The following is a 20,243-nucleotide window of genomic DNA, read 5'->3' as shown; positions in this document are numbered from 1 at the left end:
TTCATAGATACTATATTCAGATTTCATTTTGAATTTCTTCAGCAAAGCCAAGTCCTTTTTAAAATGGATATATAAGTCATCAGTCATATGGTTATTGTTCAATAATCCACTACAACTTTACTGATGTGTGCAGAGAGGTGTACAATTCTAGTCACTTCCAGTGGCAGTCCTATTAAAATGAAACTTATTTGAACAAAGCATTCTAATTTATCACCTGTAGAGTACAAGTAATTTGAAACTTTCAGACAATGGTTTTCCTACTTGGGTAGCCTTTCAGAATAGGGAAAAGCGTGTGACATCCAAGCACAAACTGGGAAACAGTATTTTTCAGGATTACAGCTTCCAAAATACCCTATAGTGAGAGTTTCTGGGAGTTTTCTGGAGCACTGTATCTGTTCAGGTTTTTTGTAAGCAAGATAATGGTTTTCCATCATGTATACATGAAAGAAAACAGACATGTATGTCCTGATCATCATAGGTGAAGCATTCCTGGTTTATATATTCCTGAATAAGTGTTTTGCTGAACACATGAATTTGTGTTTCTTTGTTTTTAAAAACAGAGGAGTCAACATTTGTTAATTATTTCAGCAGGGGCAGCAAGATTAGATGGGGGGGTATATTTTCCTGTTTACATGCACCTCCCTCAAATCCTTGATCAATAAAAATAGAATAAGCATTTGTTCTCCCCCTATAAATCTATAAACCCATAAATTGAAAGTTAATGTGGGTTTCTGTTCTGCCACTTCCTGTGCCAGATGTTCAACATCTTATATTTGTTCAGAGTTCTTTTCAGATAATCACAAGCCTTGACAGATTCATGTTCAAAAACTGATTTTCACTCACAGCTCTCTTTGGAAAGACTGGGGCATCTGCATCAAATCCTGGTTCATTTCAACTAAGAACTTCCATAAAATGTCTTATTGTGTATGCATGCAACTTATTTTCATACTGTTACACATGCATAAAAATGTCTGAAATTATTTAAATTCCACCATATTATATGTAAATAAATGTCTAGTTTTGAAAACATTATTCTTAGTACCTTACCGAAATGGCAACTTGAGAATATGAAGAATGGTTCATATTCATCCACTTAAACAATTGCTCACATGCAATTTTCAGCTGTATTAAAAGCTCCATGAAATTACAAAAGGTATTTTTTAAAGAACATTTGCAGCTCCATTATTAAAGAATAAACATATAAATTGATTGCATATTCAGTTTTCTTCATGAAAATATATCACACTTATCACTGTTCTTAAAATATGTCTATAGGTATTAATTAGCTTGGCGTACAGCAGGGATGTAAAAAGTGTGGCCGCTGGACTGCAATTCCAGTCAGACATAAGCAGCATAGCCAATGGCAATTATTGCTGGGAACTGCAGTCCAGAAACATCAAGACACACTTTGCCCATCTTTATTACAGAGGCACTGGATATCACTGGAGAGATTCAATCCTGTTAATCTGATAACTAATCTCATCCTCTATTTTTCAATTTATTTATTTTTTAACGTTAAAAATATTTTGAGGCCACTTATTCCCAACAATGAATTCATACATTTAAAAATCCACACAAACTACTGTTATTAGCAACAACAAAGAAAGATTTTTAAAGGAGATGATATAATTGGGACACACATGCACACATTGTTGTACTTGAGATCTGAACACTCATGTCAGTTCAGAAGATACCACTTTTTTTCATCAGTGCAGCAGCTGTCACTAAAGACATGTTTCTATCTGTGTTCCTGCTAATGTCACATGAACCTGCACCCTCTTACATGGTGTCAATGTGCTGGTGTTTTCTCTAACAAGAAAGCAAAATAGAAAATATAGAGTTCCCTTACATTTTGTTTTTTCAAGATTTTGAAACAATCCCCCAAGAAGGAGTTACAGTAGACAAGAGAATCTGACAAGAGAAGGGGCATTCTATTTCAGTGCTCTTGGCACATATCTTCCGTGATGATGGGGGAGACTCTGACAGTGATATCGATAGGGAAAGCCCTGTCCACAAAAGGCTCTCTCTATTGCATGTTGACAGTACCTCCAATTAGGATGAATGTGGGGAAACATTCGAGTCATAATAAAACTCCAAACAAGCTCATAAGTGGCAGAAACTGCTCTTCACTACTCAGATATAGGCAGACAAAAGAATTAGGTACCTCTGTTGTTTCATAACAAAGTTCATCATTTCACTGGTCTATACTGTCAATGCTTCCAAGGTATTAGAGTAATGAAGAAGGAAAGTGTAAGAAGCAGAAAGGATTGGACAAATAATTCACTGCTGTAAAAGATCTGCTATTTCTCTTGTATAATACAGAACACTTTCTCTTTCTTCTCTTCCTCACAAAGAGAAAAATGAAACTCATGAAAACAGAAGAATAAAAATAGTTGTTAGCACTAACTACTAGACCCACTGTAACTTGTCCCTCCCAACCAAAAAAAAAAACCCCTTTTGAATATTTTAAAACATTTGAAGTACTCTTAAAAACTTAGTAGGGTTATTTTAAAATGCTTATACAAAAAAGGAAATGTCAAAAAGCATTGCATTCTAGATATTAATAGTTTTTTTTCACAATCTGAGGATAGTATTTCAAAACTGAACTTTGTTTCCCTTTAAAAGTTCACTTCTTGTACAATGCATATCATGACTCTTCACAATGCATATCATGACATCAAATTGTCTATAAAAATAAATCTCTCAAAAACAAATACCCACTTCAGTTTTGGTGAGGGAAAGAGAAGTGATGCTGACAAAAACGCCTTCTAAAAATAAGTTAAAACATTTCCAGCAAAATATTGTTCTTTAAAGTACCACGGTAACCCCAATAAACTTTGAAATTATGTCAGCTTTTGCAGTCCTCTTCTTAGTGACATCCATTTACTTCAGCATGACTTTCAAGCAGCCTGGTTTTATTTCTGCAAAACTGGAAATTAAAGATAACATTATTGAGGATTCACACAGGATTGACTCCAAACAGTGGATAGGAGGAAAATAGTGCCATTCCACTAAAACCTAGGCTCTGCCAAAAGAGTATGTTCTAGAGTACTTCATATCAGTGGTATCCCCAGCTATTGTGTCACCTGATGGGGGGGGGGCTTCAGGAATGGAGCTTCCGGGGGCAGCCAACTCATCCTCCATCAGGCTGTCCTGTCCTTGTCCTCTGGAGGAGAAGGATGGAACAGCACAGAGGGAAGCACGCTCTGCCTCCAATGGGCCACCTCATCCTTCTCCTCCAGAATAGAAGTACAGGACAGCATTGGGGAGGAGGTGTCATCTCTTCTGGGAATGTCACTGGGTGCGGGATGAATCCCCCTAGTGACACCACTGCTTGTTATGCTTCTCCAAGAGGTTTCATGGACATATGACCAGTTTTGGATTTAGTTTCACTTCTCTCACTAGGTAAAAAATGGCCCTTTTTTTGAGCAGGAAAAAAAAACCTTTCTGTATTTGCAAGAGCAACCATGGAGTCCAACCAGCTTTTACAATGGTTGACATCAAGGAAGAATATAAACCTAAAAAAATAAAGAAAAAGATAAACCTTATCATACAAAAACTACATACAGCAGCATCAAAAGTACAGTGGGCCCTTGGTATCTGCTGGAGTTTGGTTCCAGGACCAGCAGTGGATACAAAAATCCATGAATGCTCACGTTGCATTACATTTGTTGTTGTTAGCTGCCGACTCATGGTGACCCTGTGGATGAGACATCTCTAACACTCACTTGTCCTCCGCTTCTCCGCTTAGATCCTGTACATTCAAAGCCATGGCCACTTAATTAAGTCTAACCATCTGGTGTACAGTCTTCCTTTCTTTTTGCTGTGTTCCAGTTTTCCCAGCATTATTGCCTTTTCTAATGAGTCTTTCCTTCTCATGATGCATCCAAATATGATAACCTCAATTTAATCATCTTGATATCCAGAGAGAGTGTGGTCTTTATCTGTTCTAGGACCCACAGGATCTTCAGCACTCTTTTCCAACATCACATCTCAAATTAGTTGATTATCTTTCTGTCTGGCTTTTTCACTGTCCAGTTTTCACATCCATACATGGTGATGGAGAATACAATGATTTGGATAATCCTAACTTTAGTATTCAGTATTATGTCTTTGCACTTTAGGATCTTGTCTAGTTCTTTCATAGCTGCCCTTCCCAGTCCAGTCTTCATCTGGTTTCTTCATTGCAATCTCTACCCTGGTCAATTTTTGATTCCAGGTATGGGAATTCTTTGATTATTTCTATTTTATCATTATCTAAGATGAATTCATGTAATTCTTCCATAGTCAATGTTTTTGTTTTCTTAATATTCAGCATTAAGCCTACTTTAGCACTTCCTTCTTTGACTTGCTTTAGTAACTGTTCCAGGTCTTTGTTGGTTTCTGCTAGAATGTTATCTCATCTGCATATCTTAGGTTATTAATACTTCTTCCTCTGATCTTCACTCTTCCAGCCTCTGAGTCAAAGCCTGCTCCACATATGATATTTTCTGCATAGATGTTGAACAAATAGGGTGATAGAATTCACCCTTGCCTGACGCCTTTACCAACTGGGAAACATTCTGTTTCTCCATATTCAGTTCTGACTGCAACTTCTTGTCCTGACTACAGGTTACATATCAAGACAAACATTTGGAGTGGTACACTCATTTATGCTGTCAAATGTTTTGCTGTAGTCAATAAAGCACATACTGATTTTTTTCTGGAATTCCCTTGTGCACTCCATTATCCATTGTATGTTTGCAATGTGATCCCTGCTGCCTCTTTCTTTTTTGAAACTTGCTTGTATACTTGGGATCTCTCTCTCCATATATGTAGAAGTCTGTGTTGTAAAATACAATGGCATAATAAAATAGTGTCCCCTATATAAAATGGGAAAATCAATGTTTGCTTTCAAGCTGTGGATGATAGAATCCATGAATATGGAGGGTCGGCTGTAGATTCTGACACAGCACATGGAAAGGGATTTGCTATTCACAGAATTAAAACAACAATAACCAAAAAAATGGTGGTCTTGCTAAAGCCCTGGGACATATATGAAATTGTTCCCTGACCATCTGCTAAAGCAGCTATTCTTACTTTCTGCTATGCTCAAATTCCTCCATAGTCCCAATCTACTAAATTCCTATTCATGATTCCCCTGATTCACTTTTACGTGTAGCACAGCTTTCACCAACCTGCTACCCTCCAGATTAGTTGTTCAAGGAACATGCTGGCTGCTACAAATCAACATATTTGAGAAGCACAAGGTAAGTGAAGGAAGATTACTGTGGCATATTCTCATATAATCATAGCTACTGTTATTATTGCTGCTGTTGCTGGCATTTATTTTCCACATTTTATTCCACAATCACTTTTCCCCAGGAATGTGAAGAGGCCATCATCACCAATGGGCTAACCAAGGTAGCCATCCTAATACAGCAATAGCATTCTGGCATTTCATACAGACTTGACTCTTACTTCTATGTACAGCTGGTCCTCTGAATCCACAGATTCTGCATCCATGGATTCAACCATCCATGGCCTAGAATTGGTCTCTCTCTCTCTCTCTCTCTCTCTCTCTCACACACACACACACACACACAGAGACTCAAATCTAAAAAATGAACATTGATTTTGCCATTTTATATAAGGGACACCATTTTACTATGCCACTGTATACATCAGGTCATGAGCATCTATGGATTTTGGTATCCACAGTGGTGGTCCTGGAAGCAAAGCTCAGCAGATGCCAACAGCTCACTGTAGAAGCTGTGTAGAAAATACAGGCAGCATACTGCAGACCTAGCGATGAATGAGGCATTGTAGAAAGATCTAAGCATTATTGTTCCTTGAATATAATCATCAATTTTTAATCCATTAGATGCAGGTTTCAGTCACAGTACGTTGACTTACCTGAATTTGTGGTTTGTGAGGTATTTCATAACGGCTGGTTTGATACGAGCAACTCCTCCCTGGCTATGGTTTCCCCTTCCTGTGATCACGTAGAGATATGGCTTACCACCAGCCAGGTTGTACTCTGTTATACAAAAATGATAACATTCTCTCTTTAGAAAGCCAATTTTTTTTAACCTGTCTAAGAACCTTCAACATAAGGATTTTATGATAATTTTCACTGCTATATCCAGACAAATGAAGCTGCCTTATACTGAGCTAAGCCACAAGTCCATCTTGTCTAGCCTTGTCTACTAGATAGTGACTTGCTAAAATCTATCTGGTTGTCTATGATTACGTTAATTAAATACCAGCAATTAGACCTGGGATGTACTGTATAAAGCATATGTTCTAGTCACTAAGTTATATCCTCCTCCAACACACAATCATGACATTTTCCCAGTGATGGCAAAGCAATTTAATACAGTTCAGAATTAGTTTATTTTACATTCCAGTTTTCTCCCATATGGGACTGAAAGCAGCTAATACCATAGGTTAAAGCAAGACAGCTAAAAACAATCTGGAATTCTAAAACTAAAAAAGCATTCATCTTACATAAAGCATTAGTTTAAAACAATTAAAGCCCATTAAAACCTATCCATTGCACTACCCCAACCAAACTAAAAACTGAAGACCTGGTTTAAATAGGAAGATCTTGGCCTGCCAGCAGAAGAACAGGAAGAGTGCCAACTGAGCTTCCTTTGGTAGAGAATTCCATAGCATCTAACAGAATAACCTCTTTCTAGAAGGAAACTGACTGGTACCTTTTGTTTTTTCCTGTAGTACTCTATCCAGATGATGCAAAGCTTCATCCACATGAAGACCATGCAGGTCCAAAAGATTTTCAGGCAGTTTCAAGGCATTCACCTTCTCAAATATTTGCAAAGCGGCAGCATGGTTTGCTTCTTTCATTTTTTGCTCATGAAGGCGACCCTTTATTCAAACATAGATCAGCTATCAAATCATGAGGAGCAACTTAAATGTAGTGCTGAACACTAGGACTCAAAAAAATTCTCACAAGCAGGGAGTTATAATGTCTCAATGCCTCGATAAGTAGGTCAAGTAAGGCCTGATCAGATGGATTACAGTGAGATGTAAATAAATAAGATTGCATGAAGCAGGAATAGAGAGCAAAAAGAGACAAAGGAAAAGGAGAGAAAAAGAAACTTCATGTGAGCCCTAGATGAAAATAAACAACTGGCAGAGAAGAATCAAATTCTCCCTTAACATTTATAAAAGAATCAGATGTGATGGTTTCAGTACTATGGTTCAAAAGCACTCTGTGAAAGGGCAAAATGTAGGCTGGGGTTCAAGACACAGAGAAATACAGGTATGGCTTAGTTAACAAAGTATCTGGCAGTGGAGCACTTTTTTTTACTAAGGCTTAAAGCTACATATGCATAGAGGCTAATCTTAATCTAGCTAATTAATAATTCAGGTAAAGAATAAATATTTCTCTCGCCATCTTTTCAAAGAAAGTTGAGAAAGGAGGAAGATGGGGAGCCCAACAGGGCAGGAGAAAATCTTTGTGTGTGAGAGAGTACTTCCTAAAAGGGGGAGTGACCTGAATCACATGGTTTGTTTAGCAATTTGCAAAGTTATTGCCCTGTGATCCAACAGGAGCAAATGGGATGTTTGTATGAGGGGAGACAGCAGGATTTGCCTGCGGGAAAATCTACTTATCTAAGGAGGAGAACAGAGAATGCAAAAAATCTTCCAACAAGATTAGGCAAAGACTGCCCAGCTATTGGTTAAATTAAATTTACCTGTTGTACATAAAATGCTGCTACAGGCTTCATTCCCATGCGATATGCTTCCCCAGCTTTTCTCAGACTTTCTTGTCTACGCTGCTGGTGAAGAAATGCCTCAGCCCTGAAGTCATCATATCCAGGATATTCAAAGTCTTGAAAAACATTCTCACTGAGAATGTCTTCTGGTTCCTTGTTTTTTTTGACCTATGATTCATGAAAGCTACACTTAGGACACAGTCCAAAACACGCAAGACAATTCCATGATGTGCAGAGCAGCTCACATTCTCTTTGCTTAGTTCAGCATAGCCAAGATGAGACAAGTATTTATATTATAATTGAAATGGATACCAGTAATTAATTAGTCTGTATACAGTTCTCTTTACAAAATATATATGTTAATGACTGTGTAAAACAGATTTTACCTTTTTCTTCAAAGCACTGTTAGAAGACAGAATGGCACCCTGAGCAGTTTCTTTGGCTACAACTGTTTTTACTGGATCAGCTTCCAGAACTGCATTCAGAAACTGGACAGTTTGTTCCAAAGAATAACTGAGACAAATTGAAAAGAAAAGGGATAATGGAATAAAATAGCCAAATCATTCTGCAGCAAGAAAAATGCAAAGAAAAAGCAAGAAAGAGAAGAATACTTTCTAATACTTCATTTCAAATTCTTAATTCATTTCTTTGTTGTATAAAATAATGGTAATGCAAGTAATAAAGGCTTAACAAAACTACAGGTAACAGCAAGCCAATGGACACTATCTTTGCACCTACTATGGAAGCCAAGAGAGAGGTACGCCAACAAGATGTGCTTGGGAAGCTTATTATACCTCTTATTATTTTGAATCTGAAATTTAAAAATGATGTGTATTTTACTCACTGAAATATGAAACATTAAGCAAAAAGCCAGTATTCCAGTATAAAAATTAGGGTCTAAAATGTAAGTTCTAAACTTCTACCTAGTAGTTGTTGGACTGTATCTTCCATAATATCCAACCAGCAGAGTGGATTGTAGGGGATAATGGTAATTACAGTTTAACAACATCTGGAAAACACAGGAGGTTACCACACTACAGTCTTATAGTGCTGCTATTCCACTTTTGCTGGTCTGGCTACCTCCTGTTGCATTCTGGGATTGTCAGTTTGGGGAGGGGCATTTAAAATTCTTAGCCAGAGAACTCTTAGGCATTATTGAACTACAGTCAACCCTCTGTTTTCTCAGGGGATATGTTCCAGACACACACACACACACACCCCGCGAAAATGAAGACTTGCACGTATTCAAGCCCCATAGTCTTGAATGGGGCATGCCCCGACGAGCACGCAGGGGATACGCTGTGGGAGCGCGTATTGACGATAATGGAGGTTGTCCCTCCACACATATTCAACAATGTGGATCCCAAGCCCATGAGAAAGGAGGAGTGACTGTGCATGCCTCAGAATGCAATAAGAGGCAGCCAGAGCAGTAAAAGTGGAATAGCAGCACTAGGAGTGTGTGCAGTAATCTACACACGCTGCTCAGCCAGATGTAAAACATCTGACCAGTTAATATTATTTTCAATTTTGGTGTCTGGCAAGCTTCCATGGGAAACCAGGCACCAAATTTGTGAGCTAGTACACCCTAGCTAATAAAGTTTGATCATTAGTCACTATTTGTCTTTATTTAAGACAGCAGGGAGACCTGGAAGGGAACCTCTGATGATGACAACGAAAGTGGTCTTCAAGATATTCAGACACCAAGTTATTTAGGGTTAGTCTACACTTAAATGTACTATGTGAATTGGTGTGCATTTTCACATATTCATATACACAGTTAATTAACTTCACTTTCCTGTGCAAATTCACATCTATTCATGCTCCCCCTGCCAAAAATAACTATCAGGAGTCGGGGGGAGGGGGTAGAAGCTGCTGGTTCTACTGGTACTTGGACCTCTGCCTTCCAAATGGATTCCTCTTTCTTCAGAACTAAGGTCCTGACCCAGTAGGCACTGTGTTTGCTATCACTCACAGCTGCTTTGCCTGTTAGGGCTATAAAACCAGGACCTGACAGGGATCTGCTGCAAAATACCCCAGCAGAGAGAATGGGAGGACCACAGTGACTATCTGGGGCCAGGGGGCAAGAAGAAGCTGCTGGTTCTACTGCTACTTGGACCTCTGCCTTCCAAGTGCCTTCTAAGAAGCAGAGCCCTCCCTCCAGTTCATCTGGTGCTACCCAGCCATGGAGAGAGAGATGCAGGCCCAGCTCCATTGGGCCTGGCCTAGATTAAGAAGCCGAGCCCTCCCTCCAGTCCATCTGTCTTGGTCCAGGCCTTAGAGGGAGAGAAGAACTGCAGGACCTGATCCCTTCCCCACCACCATTCCCTTCTCCTTTTGTGTCGTGTCTTTTTTAGATTGTAAGCCTGAGGGCAGGGAACTGTCTGATTAAAAATAATAATAATTGTAAGACACTCTGAGAGCCTTTAGGACTGAATGGTGGGGTATAAATACCATAAATAAATAAATAAATAAATTGTACAACCATTCCAATGTATGCAAAGCAGACAAGTGGCCACATGTGTGATAATGAGTATTTCTATGGATTTCAGCAAGATACTCTGGTAAAAACCATGAATCCTTCTTCCATGCAGTTTAAGTTTTTTGGGGAGCCCTCTGGAAAAAAACTGAACTCCTATGAATCGCACATGTCCAGATTCCAGGAGTATTTTAAACATGGAAAGAGGAGTATTTTAAACATGTTGACTAGCCCTAAGACTATCAGAAGTTAGCACCAGCAGTTTTATATTTACAATATTTATTATGTTAATCTACAATACTAAGCAGCCTTTTAGACAAACTCCTTTTTCACTGATACACATCTTATCAGAAACTCACTTGTTGTCCTTGAACATGTCCATTAGGAAGTTTGGATTTATGGTTGGGAATATCTCCAGAAGTTGCTTCTCTTTCAGCCTGGCTGCACAGTCTTTTCTAGCCATGAAAGGAAAACATTTCTAAGGGGATTTAAATATATGTATATATATAATTATGTACCTAGAAAAAAAACTATAGAAAAATAGATTCTGTAAGTAAAATAAAATAAAATAATTTCAGTTCACACAATTTCTCTGCTGCTTTGTTAATTCCAGTCCACTGTTTACAGTGAGACATTCTCTAGCTTTAGCCACTTTAATTTAAGGGCAAAAGGTTGCTTTCAAAGATGAGTTCAAAGGGATTTACACTCAAGAAATTACCTGTATGATTGTTGATGTAATCACTAATTAAAAGGCAATGGCTTAACAATCAAACCTTACCACTGTTGTATGTGTCAGGAACAGTCTTGGTTGCCTTGCCATCCTCTTTCTTTCCTAAAACAACCACCAAAATTCTTGGCTACATAGCACATCAAGTGTTTATTGCTATCATAGTGTGAGCAAACTGGGTGGGTGAATAAATAAATATAGGAATTAGAGCCAGAGGATAGGATGTCCCTAAATATCGTGCCCCAATTGACTTATCTTATGCCCTTCTGTTGCCTATTGCAGCTAACAGGCAGAAATATAGCTCAGACATAGGGCCGGAACAGACCGACATAAAAAGCCGCCAGAGCGCCTTAAAGCCAGCTTTCTGCCACATCAGGGTGGAAAAAAGAGTAGCTATTTGCCGCTCCTTTTTTGGCCAGCAAAAAAGCAGACTGGGGCCATGGTGTGTGGTTGTTGTGGCCCCAATCTGGCTTTGTTAAGGGTGGTCTGTTTCACCCCAGAGTTATGAGAATAATATACATACCAGCTCATGCTTTTCTTGCAAGGCTATTTCTTCAGACATAATCTCACGAAGTGATACTTTCTGTGTCTGGACATTCCAATGATCCATGAAAGGAAAAATGTCTGAAGCTGCTGCATTTCCAGCCAGTTCATCAATGAGTGGTTTTTCAGTATTTTTTCCTTGACTGTTCGTATGCTGAGAGAGGACACTGTCCAGCTCATCTAGATGTAAGTGCTCAAATAGCATAGGATCTTCGGGGGGGGGGGGGGGAAATTGAAAGACAAATTTTCAAAGAATTAAAAAAGGCAAAGGAAATTCAAGCGCTTTCTTTTTCTTGTTTTTAAAGCAGGGGTGAGCAAATTTTAGCCACGGGTCACATGTACTATTTATGGCTAGGCAAGGATCATAACTTTGCCTCCTACACACATATTTAAGGCATAATTCTATTTTAATAATGCCCATATCCATGTGGTAAAGAATAACAGCATATACTTACTTTCTTCAAGGAGCTTGTTCAATTCCTCTTCTCTCTTTTGACTTTTCTAAATTAAAACATTTAATATTAATGAATAACATATAAGTATGCCTTAATGAATATCAGGACTCATAAAATTTATTTAGATGACTTTATTGATTCAGAACAGGTTTGCATGTTATGCAAACACACATAACCAACTGAATTTCAATTACCATGCAAAATGAGTTCTTACTGTTAAAATGCTAGTTCCAAATATCAGAGCTGGGAAATATATAGCCCTGAAAATATCATAACCAGCATAATCAGCATAATAAATAGTCATATTCTCTCAGTGCTATGCTGACAAGGGACAATGGGAGTTACCATCCAACAACATCTGAAGGATATTTCCTATCCTGAGATGTATGAAGAAAATGATGTATTATCATTAACATCATCCTATAATATTGATATTTTAGTGAATTATAGCCATTTTTGGTTTAACTTATGAAACACACAGCTCAACACTTATTGCAAGTTAGGCAGCAATTCAGTATTTAGTTCAGAGCACTGCTCAGTAATCATAATTAGTAGGACTGCTGGCCCTCTGTATCCTTGGATTCAATTATCGAGGACTTGAAAATATTTTTAAAAAAATATAAATTCTAAAAAGCAAAATTTGATTTTTCCATTTTATATAAGAGACACGATTTTACTTCACCACTGCATTTAATGGGACTTGAGCCTCCACGGATTTCGGTATATATTGGGGGAGGGGGGGGGGCTGGAACTAAATCCCAGTGGTGCCACTGTATACATGGGTATACCTAGGTGCCACTGTATACATGGGTATCCTGAACACAGCTGCAGCTACTTTCTTGTCCATAAGGCCAGGGACTTGGGAACCCGGTAAGAGATGGCAGAAGGCCCCTAGTTGGAAGTCCAGGGCTTCTAGCCAGAAGTCTCCTAATCCAATGGCGGCTATGCCCCAATTTATTTAGTTTGGTATAACTGTGTACAATTGTGCTTCTATAGAAACTGGGAAATACCACGCTACAATGTTATAGCACTGTTATTCCACTTCAACTCCTATGGCAATCTCTTGTGGAATTCTGGGATTTGTAGTTTAATGAGGCCTTAGAGCTCTCTGGCTGAGAATTCTAAATGCTCCTCCTTAAACTACAAGTCTTAGGATTCTACAGGAGGCAGCCACAGCAGTTAAAGTGGAATACAGTAGGCTCTCACCATCCAAGGGCTTGCCATCCGCAGATCTGAGCATCCACAGGCAGCAAGCCCCATTGTTTTCAACAGAAGCATGTGAGCGCACCTGCGCTAGTGGCCGCACACATCACACCACCATTAGGGATAACGGGACTTGAAGTCCCACATTTTTTTCTTATCCACAGGGGAGTCCAGAATGGATCCCCTCCAGATACAAAGAGCTGACTATAATAATGCTATAACATGTGATATCGTCCTTAGTCTTTGACTATAGTTTCGCCAGTTCTCCTTCAACTCATGCTTGTAATTTTGAACCTTCCTTACATTAAGCATCTCCTTTATATTTTTAATGTAAATCCAAAATTATGTAATCTTTCTTTCTAAAATCTTTGACCAATCCCTCCACATTCAACAGTCCTAAAACTCTTATCTTCCACTTCTGGAACAAAAGAAAAGTACTTTACATTGATATGACTTCTTCCTGCTTTACAGATGTGATGCACTTTCTTTAAAAATTACTTCCTTCACACATTGTTTGACATCTATGGTTTAAATTTCTGCAGTAAATTGGATCAAAATAATGCTATTTATCTACATGTTCTACGTATTATGGTATGCATTTATCAAACATTAGTAAATATATAACTATCGCTGAATTTTAGCCTGAAGAGAACAAATAGTGTGAAGATTAATAATCAATCCATTTGGGACATTGTTAGGCACTGTTTATTTTAAAGGCACTAAGCCTACTGAAGGACATGGTGGCTCAGTGGTTAAGATGTTGTCTCTGATAACAGCAAGGCCAGAAGATTGGCATTTCGAGACCCAAGCGTTGCGTGATGGAGGGAGATCCCATCACTAGTGTGAGCTTCTGGCAACACAGCAGTTCAAAAGCATGTAAAAGTGCAAGTAGATAGATACCACTTTGGTGGGAAGGTAACAGCGTTCCATGCACCTCAATGTTTAGTCATGCTGGCCACATGACAACGCTGGCACCATCATCTTAGTAACGAATATGAGCACTGCCCCCTACAGTTGGGCACAACTTGATAATCACATCAAAGGGGAAACCTTTATCTTTTTAAACCTACTGAACAATCTAATTTGAAGTTGTCATCCTCCCAGCACTCAGCTTCTGATTCCAACCATACCTTATCTTCTCCAAATTAATCTGTTGATTTAGATAAATTGGAAAATTTAACATCTATGTCTCTCAAGCTACAACAGCTGGACTTAAAGAAGAAAGAAAGGCTATTTTTCAAATGGCATCCCTGACTAATGATATCTCTTGGAAGCCACATGACTATCATATTTTTCCTTCCTTTTTTGCTCTACCACCCAGTGAACAAGCAAGTATCTTAGAGAGGCTGAATAAGAGAAATCTAAACTGAGGCTAAGTACAGGGTGCACCTAACCCTCTTGATGCAATAGCTTTTCCATTGGCTGCCCATTTATTTCTGGGCACAATTCAAAGTACTGGTGATGACCTATAAAATGTTATATGGCTCAGGTCCAAGTTATGTGAAAGACTGTACTCTCCTGTACAAACCTGCTCATGCTCGAAAGAAACCAACCTTGCATAATGTGGTAGATTTTTATTTCTTGCTATTGCTATTTTGATATGTTTTAACTGGATTCAAATTTTATGGTGATGTAATTGCCTTTTCACTTTTGTATGCTGCGAATTTTAAATTATGTTTGTTTTAACCTTTGTAAGCCACCATGAATCCGGACCTTGGAAATAAGCAGGAAATAAATAAATAAATAAATAAATAACACATTTGGGATTGTTTTATAATTTTATATTTGACTGTATGTCAGTTACTTCTATAGTACTGAATTTTACTTACATAATATGTTTATAATTATTCTATAGTTTGTATTTTATTATTAGATTGTATGCCTCTGGCAGGATTTAATACTTTGAACTGATTATTTCTGTAAAGGGCCATACAAATAAACAACAATAATAAATATATATATATGCATAAAGCTGTTTTAAACCTCATGCGAATTTAAGTACAGTGGTTGGTGCCTCGGGATACGAAATTAATTCGTTCCGCCATTCCTTTCGTAACCTGAAAATTTCGTAACCTGAAATACTCCGTTAGCACTGGAAAGCCTATAGCAGCATTTGAATTTCGCGCCGAAATGAATTTCGTAACCCGAAAAATATTTCGTAACCCGAAACAGTTTTTGCCAATCCGACTTTTTCGTATCCCGGAAATTTCGTAACGCGATCATTTCGTATCCCGAGGCACCACTGTAGTGCAATACTACTGCTTAGTAAATCTCTCTCTTCAGATTTCTTAAAAACTACAAATGGTAACTTAATAAGAAAAAGCACAATCCTGACATTAGAAAAAATATAACTAACCATAATAGATGCTTTCCATTTCTCATGAATTTCTCTGGCCAAATTAAGATCAATATGAACCACATAATCTTCAGAGGTTAGTGATCCTTAATTCAACAAAAGGAGACATAGATAGAAGGGATTATATACAAATGGAAATGAACTTTTGCATATTTAATCAGGCATTTTTTTATTACATTTAATACAGCACCATGGTTTTGTAAGATGTAGAAAGATTTTTGGTTTTGGCCTTTTCTCTTTGTTTTAAAACTTGCTGTGTTTCATTTTATTGTTTTATACGGTAATTGTAATTCCATTCTTCATACTGTTTTTTTTAAATGTACTGCCCTAGAACTTTGTTAATGGGTCATGACAATTATAAATGTAACTTCTGAATTAAACATAACTCTTTGAAATAATTCAGAGGGCCTCTCTAAAATAGATGGGCACAGTAGCCCTTCGGACCCCAGTTCAAACGAGGTGATAGAAAAGAAAGTACTTTAAATTACTTTCGCGACTTTAACAGCCATGGCTCAATACCATGGAATTCTGGGAACTGGTTTGTTGTGGCACCAGACCTCTCTGACAGAGAAGGCTAAATGTCTCATAAAGCTACAGTTCCCAAAATGTCATAGCATTGTCATGGCAGTTTAAAGGGTGTCAAAAAAAGAGATCAAATTAGTCTGGCATGACTTGTTTCTCAGAAACCCATGTTGACTTTTTTGTGATTATGCCATTCCCTTCTAAATGTTCACAGACTCTCTGTTTAATGAGCTGCTCTAGAATCTTCCCTGGTATCGATGTCAGACTAACTGGGTGATAATTGTTGGGGTCCTCTCCCCCCCTTCTTTTTTGGAAGATGAGGCACCTTCAAAATGTAGTTTGTACATGCCGCCAAGAGAGGAGATGGAAATGTTACTATTTCAAACAGTTGTGGGAGCAAAGGCGCTGTGGGAGGAAGGACTGAAAAAATCACCTGTACTGCAACAAATTTCCCCTCTCACAGCTGCTTGGTTTCAACAGATATTCAAAATAATAGATGTAATTATGTCCTTCTCAGGTCCTCCTCTCTCAGCTGCACGCAAGAGTGGCCACTATACGGGCCACTCTCACCACTACCTTTCCTCCCACCTCCTTCCATGGCAGAGATCATCAAGGCAGAGGTAAGAGTGCCTACTTCCTAGTACAAAAGCCTTCAGGTTTTTGACTTTCTGCTACAATGCACAAACTATGTCATCACATTGAAGATCCTACTCTGTAATGAATATGGGTATCAAGAAACAGTAATGTTTTATGGTACTATACCTGAATCAACACCAACAGGTCCAAATATTTCACTTAATTGAATGGCTAATTCTGGAGGTAAGGTCAGTTCCAGACAATCTATGCTGACAGGATTTGATGCAGGTGTGGGGTTCAGTATCTTGGTTATGTCATCACCTTGAGTATGCTTTTTGTTCTGTTTATTTTCTGCTTGTTTTGAAAACAGTGGTTTAGAATCCATTTCTTTGTGTTCTTCCAATCTGCCTCCATTATTTTCCAAATTTTCTGTTTGCATTAGGTCAGACAACAGCTCCTGAACATCTGTATCTTTTACTACTGAACACTCCTGACACTCTTCTGAAGATGAATTACCAGTTACCATATCAAAAGTAGGTTTCAAAGTGCTGAAGTCTCCATTAAAATCATCAGGTACCACCACAGGAACACATACATCCTTTTCAGTATGTAAAGGTATGTTCTGATGCGCATTTTCTGACAGAATAACAGAATACATCTCTTTTGCATGTGTTTTCATACAATCTAAGACAGAGGTGTCCTCTTTTGATTCTTCTGGAAGAGCTTGGTCAGAACCTTTGTTTATTTCTGAGGGAGTAAGCAACATATCTGCTAACATGTTGGATATTTCAGCATTTTTCTTGAAAGCGTCTGATGTTTTAAGATGTCCATTATCAACTGAATTAGCAATTATTTCAGAATCTGTGATATATCTAGAAGACACACTCACAGTTTCTTGCTTGGTTTCTTCAAAGTCTGCAACATTCCCTTCACCACCAGTATTTTCCTTGGACTGAGACATGGCAGAAAATTGAGCCTCTCCTTTCTGCAAGCATCCAATGTTATCATCTTTGCATAACTTCTCATCAGAATCTAACAGGATTCCTGTAGTCCAATCAATGTCCCTGTTACATCTTTCATACAAGTCTTTTAGTGCATCAAATGAGAAGGATCCAAAGAGTTTACACAAAATATCTAGATTCTCAGATTCATCAACACTGACAAGTTCACTTTCTTCCACATATGTGCTTTTCTCATAAGTTACTTTATAAGGTATTTTTTCTGGACATGTGGCATCAACATCTTTTGGTATGAATCCATCTAGCCTACCATGTAAAACTTTGGTATCTTGCGAAACAATGATTTTCCTTTCAAGCCTCCAAAGAAGAGCAAAATCTTGAGGCTCTGTTTGTGAATGCTTGTTGGTTTCTGTCATGATGCATTCATCAGGTTTCTCTTCAAGCACATTAAACAGAGTCAACTGTTCCTCTGGTTTGCTATGGGCCAAATTATTGGTAAATGTTAGGGCTAATTTATGGTGCTTCCGTATTTTTTTATTTTGTACTGGCTTCTTGTCATGAACAGTGTCTGAGCTATTAGATGCATGAACACTTTCCTTCTTGTCAGTACTTGCAGATGTGCCTGAAAGGTCAGCCACTGCACTTTGGATATTTATACTGTTATCACATTGACTACTTCCAATCTCTTCTGATTCACTAAGGATTTTCTTAGGTATTCTTTTAAGTTTGTGTTGCCTTTGTTCTAGAGAGTTTTGAACAGGCCAGTCTCCTACAACCACCAATCCTGATGTATCCTTTTCTGTATAAACATTGGACATAGAGGCAGAGATTTGGTGACTGTCGTGCTCCTTATTTACAGAAAGCACCATCTCCTTCGAAGCATCTATCAAGTCCAATTTTTCACCTTCACTTGGAATCTTTAAGGAATCAAAAGTGGGCAAGTTTGCATCTTTATCCTCTTTGTGATTCTTTGTAAGTTTTTCTAATTTTCTGGCTCTTTTCACCCTTTGCCCCATAGTTTGTTCTATCGGCCAGTCTCCCACAAAATTGAACACCTCTGGCCTTACTGATTTGTTTAAAGTTAAATCTCCCCCATCCATTGTTTGTTTCTCTCCTGATTTTGTTTCTATTAGTACTTCAGTGGACTGATTCATTTCTACTTGAGCTTTTAAGTCATTGTTGCTGTATTCCTGAATGTTTTCATTGACACAGAAATCTGAGATTTCCTTCCCTTTTGGTATGTCAGTTTTAATGAGTTCTGTTTCAAAAACAGAATCCATTTTGTCTTTTCTTGGCGATGTACAAACATCCAAGTCATCCTGAGGGACTCTGTATTCAGAATTACATTCGTGTAAATTATATCCAAAGTCATACTTTTCCTTCTCAAGATTCTGATTTTCCACTGCAACTTTCTCTGAGAGATAGTTGTCATCCACATATTTTAAAAGTGAAAAGAAAGGTTCTTCATTTCTTCCATAAGAACATATATTTTCTTTCCTGTACATGAAATAATGAAATTGAGTTCTTTTTGAAAAAATCATTTTGGACCATGTGCTTTCCTGCTAAAACATATTACAGTACAATCTCTTTTTCAATTAAGACTGATTAAAAAGATCAGAATGTGCCAGATTTTGTTCCTCTTTGTTCTGATTTTATTTTGGAGATCAATAAACATTTTGTTTATCTCAGAATATTTCTGTCAACCCCTGGTACAATCAAAGAGTTATATCAGCTGCCCAGGTTGGTTTTATTTTAATCGGAAAGATCAGGAACAAAATGTAAGATTGGATGCGCCCTAAGACATACTAAAATGTGCACACACATTTCTGTATAATGACTGGTGCAACAGCTGAATTGACACATTCTCAAAAGTTTTCTGCTTGTCACTCTATCTCAGTGGTTCCCAACCTGTAGGTCGGGACCCCTTTGGGGGTCGAATGACCCTTTCATGGGGGTCACCTAAGACCATTGGAAAACACCTATTTAATTACAGTTATGAAGTAGCAATGAAAATAATTTCATGGGTTTGGGTCACCACAACGTGAGGAACTGTATTAAAGGGTCGTGGCCTTAGGAAGGTTGGAAACCACTGCTCTATCTATTCCTTTCAAATCTTTTGTGACGGTGATATGATTTTTGAGCCTTTATTGTGTGAATTATGTTTTTACAGTTTGAATTATGTTTGTATCATGTTTTACTGTCTGTTAGGGAGATGGCTGATAAAAACTGTTGTTAAACAAATGAATAATATTGTACATGAAAGCTGCTCTATATTTTTAGGGGGAAAAGCATCATATGCAAATAAAATGCATATTTTGGCCTGTTACAGGCAGCCAAAATAAAGCTGCTTCGAGTCACAGTGGAGGTATGGTGTTTCAATGATGCATGAGTCCTAAGACTCCAGAAGCCACACCAAAGCCACGCTCCAACACTGTGACTCAAAGCAGCTTTATTTTGGCTGTCTGTAACAGGCCATCGATCTGCTTCTTCCACTGAAGTCCCATCTATCCCTCGGCCTAGCATTATCCAGACAGGGTGATGCACACCATTAACCTCAAACCGACATCAGGCAGATCAGCTGAGGATCTGGTAGATCCAGTCTGATCTTGGCCCAAAAGACCCTTAATCTGGTCTAAAAAGACTTAGCTATTTGCAGCCCTGTACACCCCTTGCTTGTCACCGCCGTTGCATTCTCTCTGACAGCC

The 20,243-nt window shown here is 38.2% G+C and overlaps 1 protein-coding gene across 14 annotated transcripts in view; it reads right to left on the bottom strand.

The window, feature by feature from the left end:
- Nucleotides 1-1,321: 1,321 nt before the first annotated feature.
- N4BP2 (NEDD4 binding protein 2) overlaps nucleotides 1,322-20,243 on the bottom strand; it is a 39,913-nt gene continuing 20,991 nt past the window's right edge. For 11 of the 14 annotated variants that reach the window (XM_042468118.1, XM_042468115.1, XM_042468121.1 and 8 more), the window contains 10 exons: nucleotides 16,766-19,035; nucleotides 15,482-15,567; nucleotides 11,923-11,968; nucleotides 11,448-11,677; nucleotides 10,557-10,675; nucleotides 8,108-8,234; nucleotides 7,701-7,889; nucleotides 6,699-6,867; nucleotides 5,896-6,019; nucleotides 1,322-2,929 (listed from right to left, as the gene is read on the bottom strand). In XM_042468118.1, the coding sequence (XP_042324052.1) occupies nucleotides 2,884-2,929; nucleotides 5,896-6,019; nucleotides 6,699-6,867; nucleotides 7,701-7,889; nucleotides 8,108-8,234; nucleotides 10,557-10,675; nucleotides 11,448-11,677; nucleotides 11,923-11,968; nucleotides 15,482-15,567; nucleotides 16,766-19,035 (3,406 nt within the window). In that variant the 3' untranslated portion in view covers nucleotides 1,322-2,883. Of the gene's footprint in view, nucleotides 2,930-5,895; nucleotides 6,020-6,698; nucleotides 6,868-7,700; nucleotides 7,890-8,105; nucleotides 8,235-10,556; nucleotides 10,676-11,447; nucleotides 11,678-11,922; nucleotides 11,969-13,112; nucleotides 13,662-15,481; nucleotides 15,568-16,765; nucleotides 19,036-20,243 lie in introns of those variants that run through there. The other 3 variants (XR_006104056.1, XM_042468124.1, XM_042468125.1) reach the window with 3 other exon arrangements.

The sequence above is a fragment of the Sceloporus undulatus genome, chromosome 5 (genome assembly GCF_019175285.1).
Source record: "Sceloporus undulatus isolate JIND9_A2432 ecotype Alabama chromosome 5, SceUnd_v1.1, whole genome shotgun sequence".
Classification (NCBI taxonomy): domain Eukaryota; kingdom Metazoa; phylum Chordata; class Lepidosauria; order Squamata; family Phrynosomatidae; genus Sceloporus; species Sceloporus undulatus.
This window is presented reverse-complemented; position numbering and strand designations above follow the sequence as displayed.